At 39.9% G+C, this 9351-nt stretch overlaps 1 protein-coding gene across 1 annotated transcript; it reads right to left on the reverse strand.

The window, feature by feature from the left end:
- Window positions 1–76: 76 nt before the first annotated feature.
- On the reverse strand, window positions 77–9005 carry LOC105438574 (formin-like protein 14). The gene is made up of 3 exons (XM_011666555.2): window positions 8153–9005; window positions 3080–3414; window positions 77–2668 (listed from the first exon to the last, which is right to left on the reverse strand). Exons 1-3 carry the CDS (start codon window positions 8538–8540, stop codon window positions 1838–1840), a joined length of 1554 nt encoding a protein of 517 aa, XP_011664857.1. The 5' UTR covers window positions 8541–9005; the 3' UTR covers window positions 77–1837.
- Window positions 9006–9351: the final 346 nt, after the last annotated feature.

Below are 9351 nucleotides of genomic sequence, written 5' to 3' on the forward strand. Positions count from 1 at the left end.
CCCACCTGTAAATAATCATATCTGATTGATACACGTCTGTGAAAACCCAATCACACACACACACAATCAAGCCAAATTGAAATGTTTGAAGGATTTTATTTATTAATTTTTTAATTTGTTTTAGCCATTGCTAAAAATACTATTAGAACTGGCATTCATATAGGGTATAGTGCTGACTTCGATGAGAGGGAGATTTGTTTTTTGATTGCAAGCTCTTTTTTAGATCTATATGTGCAAAATAATGGCAATATATGCATGGCTATACTGAACGATTGTACTTATCTCTTCAAGGATGACTTGATAACTGAAACAAATATAAACAATTCATTCAGGACATACATGTAGATCTTAGTATTTCAGCCTGAACAGAATTATGAGAGTTATGAAAATGAAATTTTTGCTGACATTTTTTCTTTCATATTTTATTCTTTCAATGTTGAAGTATGCAAACTCACCAGTTCTATAAGAACTACAGCTGCCTGATGATTGTATTGATATTGATGATGATGATGATGATGATGACTACAACATTATTTATACAGTATCTATTTTATCAGAGTACTGCTAAAATAGTGTTTTGTATGTCATTTTAATTTGTAAATTAAACATGTACTTCTTGCTTGCCATGTATACACACTGTGTGATATTTACATTGAATGAAAGTTAATGTATCATAAGTTGATATTATAAGGAGAGATTTTGCAGAGGAGCTTTGTCAATTGAGAAAGTGTAAGAAAACATTCAAATAATGATTAAATAACAGTAGATAAACTGATAAATGATCATCTAAAAGTAAGCTTATCAGTGATCATTTTGAAATCTCTTATTGCTTGCATAGAAACTAGACACAGTGAATTCATGTACAATGTTGTTTGAAGATACCTTTTATTTAAACATATATATATTATTTTGTAACTTACTGGTAATGTACAATGCATGGATGTAAATGCCCCACTATCTGTTGATAATATATGTGACAAGTTATGTAAAATAAAATGAAACACTAATAATGATTAGAATATTTTTGTTGTTTTCAGTTATTTTTTTTAGTTGAAATCAATCTTATAATATATTACATCCTCTCATAAACTGTCATATAAAAAAACCTTGCATGTATAAATAAACACAACTTTTGCAAATACAGTTGTAGTTCAGATTTGTAAAAATGTTTATGCCACCAAATAATGGAATCACAACTGTCATACACTGATTTGTGCAATTCTGAAAATGTCATGCCGTCAAAATGATGGTTGTTTACAGTATTTGCAAAAGTTTCTGGTCTTCACAGAGATTTACAGAGAAATCCAGAGATGACACAAAATTTAGAAAATGCATAATGTGCCTTTTAAGATAATATACCGTACTTTACTTTGCACTAATTTCCCAACAAATATTTGCAAGGAGCAAGCCCCAAGCATGGCAATGAGATTTTGTCATTGTAACAAAACTACCGAGTTGTCATCGAATTTGAGATGGAAGATCATGTAAGGAAGAACAAAATTTGGGCATAAAGCGTTGCTATAAGTCATAAATTTCATATAGTCTCTGTCACAATAAACTTAATAACAATATTAATCATCACATGTTTTACTCTTCTAAATGAACAGATAGTATGTTTACATAACATCATGGAGTTGGGAGTAATATTTACAGGGATATTTCTTACACCAAAAAAAAAGACTGTCAATGAGTTGTACAGTTTAATGTCTTGATAAGTATGCTACGATCAAAAGAGTCTTTCAATCATTGTACCGGTAGAGTTAGTGCTGGTACATGTATATGCTAGTACATGCCTGAGCTTCAAAGAACCAAGGACTTGACTGTTTTTAGCAGCATCTTAAGCAGTGGAAGACGCTTCAGACTCTACCCCAGAGGGCTCTTGTCTGGTGCATGTCACTTGGGAAGAAATTGGTTTAACTGTCGAGGAGGCTGATGTTATATTCATTACTGAAGTCTCGGCTCGTGCTCCAATCTGTCGATGCACTGGGTTCTGAAAGTTAGGAGTTGGTAGCATTGGATACCAAGGATTGCAGTATGGCACGGCTGGATGTGAGAGGAATGGTGGTACGCTTGGGTGCTGAGGGGTGACACCCTGTGCTCCATAGCATCCTACAGATGACCAGGGATGAAGGAAACCAGCTGGTGTAGGAATGGACGGTGGGATGACACCTTGCAGTGGGTGGCCAGTGTTGGGTGATGGGTACCAAGGTCCAGTTGGTGCCTTCGGTGCTCCTGTAGTTGGTGTTGTATTTGATGTTGATGGTAAACCTGATGGTAACTGACCCTCACTTGAGATGGAAGGCTGTGGTGGTGGACCAGTATTAAAACCCAATGGTGGATACCACTGGGTTGGTGGTGGAGGCAAGAGTCCCATGGTTGGTACAGCTGACGGTGGTAGTGCTGGATATAAGAAGCCTGATGGTACCTTGGATGGCAAGGTTGATGACATTGAAGGTGTCCCTGAAGCCATTGCTGTTAACCCTGGTGGAGCTCTGTAGTGGTGACCTGGTACTGGGTATGGCCGTTGCATATGTGAGAATCTCAAGGGTTCTGGCCAGTACTGAGGAGGTACCTGGTGTTTTGGTTCAGTCACTGGTGGTGTGTTCTCAGATGACTCCGCCTTTGCTTCCTCTTTTTCTTGACGGATTCGTCTCGTCCGAAACCACCCCTGAAAAATAAAAACAAATAAAACAAGAATGTTAATGAAATGTAGTCATGTTAATAAATTGTATTTACAAAATAAACAATGCAGAGGGGCAACAGTAAGGTGTGTTTTAATGGCATTCTAGAAGGCATCCACAGTGTTTCCGAATTAAAATATGATAAAGGTGCAATGTTGACATACACAAAAACCTTCCAAAGATAGGATGGCTTTGAGGGAAAACAGTACAGACTGCTGTCTAGATACGGGAGACTCGCATTTCATGCTCTTTCAAACAGAAATCATTCTTCCTCTTCTTGGCCAGTATCGCTAATCAAAGACGATGGATATGCCACCATTCAAACAAACAAAAATACTAATCAAAATATACAAAATGCTAAGTGGCTATGATCGGCAGACAGTGGAAGATGTTCTTACCCTGATCTTCTTGGTATCAAGCCCAGTGAGATGTACAAGTAGTTTCATGGTAGCTGTGCCTGGATTATCTGAGATGTGGAAGGCAGCTTCGAGGAGTTCTTTCTCACTTGATGTAAAACCTCTCCGATGTGATCCTGTAGGAGGCCTTGATGTGGGTTCTTCTGAAGATGCATTCCCACTGTCATCTGGCTGAGTTGTTTGGAAGCTGTATGGCATGGCATTAGGGGGTTGGGTGTGGTTTATAGGAGGATTCTCACTCGATGGCTCGTAGCTGCTTGTACTCTTGAAGACAGGTGGTGGAGTAACAAGTGACTGATCAGAGCCTGATGCAATTTCTGACAAATTAATCAAAAAAATACATGCATAGCATTAGTATGATGGTTACTGTACATGGGTAGGATACATTTCAGCTAAACAATCGACGATATTTACAAACTTTCGGTTCATGGGCCCTTGTTATATGATAAACCACACCATCTCCACTCATCCATGGATATGTTTTAGCTACCCAATTTTGGAGGGATTATTGTTAGTGCACGATCGCAACTATTTTCGAAAAATCAACTTAAGAGAATGTCAATACCCTCTTGTATATCCCATATTAATCATGTTTGGATGACGTAATACCTCATTGTCTCATGTTCGCACATTTCAATAGCTGATTATTCGAAAATAGTTGCGACTGTGTTTTATCTATTTATCTAATTAATCATTTATTTATTTATTCATTTTTGTCTTTAGCACTGCGTGGTGATAAGAGTTGAGGGGCTTTCCTTTGTTTCCTTTCTGCAATTGAGTCCTGTGCGTTGAAATAATGCTAACAAGGAAATGGAAAACAATGATGTTTTTGTTGTTGGTTAAGCTTCTGTGACTCGATCCATTTCTATGTATATTCAGGCGCGGATCCAGGGGGGGGGGGCGAGCGTGCCTTGCCCCCCCCCCCCCCCCGCAAAAAAAAAAAAAAAAAAAAAAAGGAGAGAGAGAGAGAAAGGAAAAGAAGGGAAAGAGGAGAGAAAGGGGAAAAAAAGAAGAGGAAGAAGAAAAGAAAAGAGGGAAGAAGGAGATCGGGGGGGGGGAGGACTTGCCTCCCCTCCCCCCCCCCAAATAAAAAAATAAAAGAGAATGAAGGAAAGGGAAAGAAAAAAGATAAAGAGGAGATAAAGGGAAGGACAAAATAGGAAGAAGAAAAGAAAAGAAGGGGGATATCAGTTGCAATTTTCCCGCCAACAAGTTGTGGATCGAGGGGGCAAAAGACCGCTCAAAAAAGAGAGAAGGAAGGAAGAGGAAAAGAGGAGAGCTAAAAGGGAACAAAAAGAGGAAGAAAAAAAGGAGAAAAGAAGCGGAGATCAGTTGCGGTTAATCCCGCCAACAATGTGTGGAGCGGGTTGGGGACCAAAATGACCGTGCCCCTCCCCCCCCCCCCCCCCCCCCTCCCCCCCCCCCCCCCCCCTCAGCAAACCTAAAAGAGAGATAAGGAAGGGAAGGGAAGGGAAAGTGAAAGAGGAGAGAAAGGGAAAGGAAAAAAAAGAGAATGAAGAAAGGTAAGGGATATCAGTTGCAATTTTCCCGCCAACAAGGTGTAGATCGGAGCGGGGGGGGGGGGGCACTGGCATACTGATAGGGGAGGGGGGGTTGGAGAAAGAGAATTCAAACGTGGTTTATTTATAATTCCATAACGGTGGTTAACAAATAATGCTGAAATGAGATAATTTTCCTCACTTCATGCGTTTGTTGGAAAATGACAAATTCCTAAATTTACAGCCAGGCAAAAAAATGCTTCTTGAGATGCCTACATATCAGGGCCCGCGGAACGGCGGGGATCGGGATCCTCGAGCCCCTCCCCCACACTTTCTTTGAAAAAGTATATTTAAGAGAAATAGAAAGAAAGAGAGCGAGAAAGAAAAAATAGATAACTGCCAGTGTCACATTATAATGGGTATCAAAATATGCTCATCTGACCATGATTAAAATTAATGCCTAAAATCCTAAGGGCTCTGCCCCCTGGATTCCACCTAGGGCCCTAAGGCGGGCCCTTAGATGCTCATATGATGGTCATTTAATGCCTAAAACCCCTGATTTCTGGGGGCTCTGCCCCCTGGACCCCACGCCAAATAGTGTCCTGCTAGTGTCACAAATAATAAGGTATCAAAAATGCTCATCTGACCGTAATTAAACGCCTGAAACCCCTGAGCTTCTGGGGGCTCTGCCCCCTGGACCCAGCCAAGAGCCCTTAGGCGGGCCCCTCGATACTCATCTGACCGTAATTGAGTGCCTAAAACCCTTGAGATTCCGGGGCTCCGCCCCCTGAACCCCAAGCCAATTAGTGACCTGCTATTGTAACAAATAGGTATCAAAATAATGCTCATCTGACCGTAATTAAATGCCTAAACTCCTGAACTTCCGGGGCTCTGCCCCCTGGACCCCGTCTAGGGCGCTAAGGCGGACCCCTGAATGCTAATCTGACATCAAATTAAAACCTTAAACCCCTGAGCTTCCGGGGCGGACAAGGTATCAACATATGTTCATCTGACAGCAGGCGCGTAGCCAGGGGGCGGTGAGGTGGTCCCCCAATAAACGCCGGCCAAAAAAGAGAGGAGTGTAAAGGAAGAGGACGTAGGAAGAAAAGAGAATAGACAAAGAACATATTTGAAATTCAGACAAGGATTAAGAGTCGAGAACGGTACAACGAATCGTCTTCTTTCTCTAATGAATTAATGAAACGTCAAAGCTTCCGCGCTACGCGCGGGGGAGGGCAGGGGGAACTTAATTCAGACGAGGATAATTTTCGGGAACGGTACAACGAATCGTCTTCTTTCTATAATAATTTAATGAAACGTACAAGCTTCCGCGCTTCGCGCGGGTGGGAGGAGGAGAAAACTGAATTCAGATGAGGATTTAGAGTCGAGAACGGTACAACGAATCGTCTTCTTTCTCTAATGATTTAATGAAACGTACAAGCTTCCGCGCTTCGCGCGGGAGGGAGGAGGAGAAAACTGAATTCAGATGAGGATTAAGAGTCGAGAACGGTGGGGAGGGGGTTAGCGGTTTTTTATGTGTGTATTTTGGAGCAACCCCCCCTCCCCTTTTCTGTGAGTTTTTTTTTGTTGTTATTATTATAAAAAAAATAAAAAAATGCCAATGGCTGACCTAAAAAAGGTGACCTCACCCCCCCCCCTCCCCAACGGAACAAAATGTCAAATTTTCAAATTTCGTGACCAAAAAAAAAAAGTGTCCTCTTCCCCCCCCCCCCCCCCCCCCCCCCCCCCCGCTTATTTAGCGGCTGGCTGAGTCGTTACGATTTTTTTCGGACCAAAAAAAAAAGTGGGCCCCCCCCCCCCTAAGAAATCCTGGATCCGCGCCTGTGTATATTGCCAATCTGGTGTTCAAATATATGTACAGGTACATTACAGGCCTGTCGTATCCCCCGGTTGGTTTTATGTTTATTCCGCCCGCATCTCTTTAACCTCTGAGCTCTGAATAATCATCACTAGCAGCCTGGTCCAATTTTTATCAATATAAACAAAATAGAATAGCAATATATACTATCACGGTGGTTGAGGTTTGGGTTAACCCGCAAATGTGCCGACAACAATTCGACGAAAATACACTTTTCCATGCGCCGACGAAATATCTTGTAATATTTTATCAAAGGGAATTAATTTGCTGATAACTGATAGGGTTGGTAAATGTATAACTAGGACTAAATGACTGTATTGATAAGGCCTCATTCTAATCTTAAGGAAAGTGTGGAAGGAAATCACTTTTCATTATATAACTCAAATAAACCAAGCTCTTGTACACTGCACTTAACCTTGCAAACAAAACGAACAGGTCCTATTCTCTTAGATTTCTTTGTACTAGGTGCACCATTTCCGCCGAGCTCAAGCCTTTAAACTCTGGTGTATAATAGTTCATTGTGTTAAGGCGCAGATGGTTTATTTGCCAGTCAATCAATAAACTCTCATGCATCCACACTGCTGCCCGCATGTGTAACGTTCTAGATTTACTCTGATGGTCTTTAACTCTTACAAAAAAGAGGAAGGATCATCATTAAGATAAAAGACTTAAGGCAAGGGCAGTCAACATTAAGAAACATAATTAATGCACTTGTTTGCTGGTAGGAGATGTACTAATATGACGAAATACATGTATTAGCATAATGTTTGGAACATTAAAACCAAAGATAAAAACGAACACCGATCAAAATGAAGTGGAAATTTGTGTACTTTTCTACAATATACCAATGAGACATTTTTTCACAAAAGGCACATCAGTGTATATTTTTATTTGATATGAAATGTTTATTTGTTCTTTCTTTTTTTCAAAAGGACCAAAACTTAGTATGATGCTGTAGGAAAACGTCTAAATTCTGTCGTTCCAGAAAAGAGCCACCCGAAACAAAGATTTCACGATAATCCATTGTCTGCTTTTTATAATCTTTCCTTTTCTAGTATTGTTTAAAAATCTTTTGAGGTACTCAATGCTTTCAAGTTTACAAGAAGTGTGTGGGTGAATTATTGGGGGGAAGATCACTACATTGGTATATAGGAAAGTTTGAAGCAAATTCCCATACTTCAGAATATCTCAAATAATTATATTTACCACATTTCTCTTGATTGCTTTACACATAACACATTTTAAAAAGGTAATATTTGGCATCAGGTTGTGTTTGCTCTTTTTTTTAAATAATTAATATAATCACACTTGGTTGATATAGCGTCTGCTGCATACAATGCTAAATTACACCTGTAATAATCAAGTAACAAATACTTGAATTCTCTTGCTTAGAACGTGAAAGCTTTGCTGTAGGAGAATATTAAGAAGAAAGAAAAAAATCGGGGTCTTCATTAAAGGACAAAGTTCAGAAGTCGTGATAGTTGAATTGTTACATAATTATAAGCCGAAGTAAAGAAATGTGTTTAGATCTATATGCTAATAGCAAAATAGGTTATTTGCAGAGAAATACCCGGTACGTTTAATATTTAATTTTTGGGTTCCCAGAACGTTTGTTCGAGAAACACTGTATTCATTGTTATGCTCGTACATGAAAATTATAACAAAAAAAGTTCTTACCATCTTTCTCAAGATGAGTATCCATCTGGTTATCAGCATCAGTATTCTTATAGTCCTCCATGTCATTCGAATCATTGGTTGAAGTTGATAAAGATGATGATAACCCTACTCGGAATTCAGCTATCGTCCTTGCAAGTTCTCTCGGCGTCATAATGGTATCATCGTCGACCTGGGATTGGCGACGTCCTAGGTGCTGATGTTTCAACGGTGATTTCATCATCGAACTATCTGATGTATCCCCTCGACTTACGGATCGAGTTCGCATTCGATTTCTGCTTACAACTGGTGACATCTTCCAGATATTGGCACGACAGTCTAGAGTGGTCTCGACCCGATATCTGTTGATCAGCAAATGATTTCCAGAAAGAGCCTGTCTTACAAAGAGCATGTAACTTGCCAGCTAACGTCCAAATGACTTGTCTCCTACCTCTTCCCACGGAGCTCTGACAACCGAATGACTCTCTTCAATATTTAAATGCCTGTAAAACGGAACATACATAAAGGACTGATTAAAAACTCTATTGTGTGTTTCGCGATCCCAAATAAATTAACCATCTAAACGATCGGACCTCTGTTTAGGGGTTTTCTTTGCTCTTAGAATAAACCCCGTCTGTCGTCCGGATGGAGGAGTTACCGTCGCCTATTGTGTCATGATTAAGCCCTCTTGTTCCTTTCTCTATTCACAGCTCTACTCCGTCCCAAAGCAAAAGCGTGCCCCAAACAATGTGTCTTAATCCGGCGTGCGCGTCTTGGAATAAAGACATCTAAGATACCCGTGGAGAATTAGCTATTTAAAAGATAAGAACATCTATAATAGATCGAGTAACAAATACTGTGGAGTTAAAAAGTCGGTCCTCTTGGAACCCCAAACATAGACAATATATGACTGTACTATACATTCCTTTGAACAGGTGGCACAAGAACGATCATTATGCGGGAAGTAGGAAGATTCTTTGTACTCAGATATAAACTGGCGAAAAGTAACACCCCATGCACCCCACTCCCTTTTCCTAATCTTCTTGTTTCTTTCCAAATCGATCGGCAAACGAAACAAACAAGTAAACAAAATATACATTAATCATGTCAAATACAACATAAATAGTTAACACACCTACAACATGCTAAACATAATATCAATTAAATAATATTAAAAAGGGTATTGTCACCGATAGTATTATTCATGTGGTGTTAGAGTATAC

The sequence above is a fragment of the Strongylocentrotus purpuratus genome, unplaced genomic scaffold, assembly GCF_000002235.5.
Source record: "Strongylocentrotus purpuratus isolate Spur 01 unplaced genomic scaffold, Spur_5.0 spur5_scaffold_5, whole genome shotgun sequence".
NCBI classification, from domain to species: Eukaryota; Metazoa; Echinodermata; class Echinoidea; order Camarodonta; family Strongylocentrotidae; genus Strongylocentrotus; species Strongylocentrotus purpuratus.

Bases quoted from the DNA above. Each gene is read 5' to 3' on its own strand.
- LOC105438574 (XM_011666555.2), bottom strand. From the start codon at position 8,540: ATGCTCTTTGTAAGACAGGCTCTTTCTGGAAATCATTTGCTGATCAAC. The intron at 3,415-8,152 runs GTAAGAACTTTT...TTAATTTGTCAG, and splicing joins TACTCATCTTGAGAAAGATG to AAATTGCATCAGGCTCTGAT. The intron at 2,669-3,079 runs GTAAGAACATCT...TTTATTTTTCAG, and splicing joins TTGATACCAAGAAGATCAGG to GGGTGGTTTCGGACGAGACG.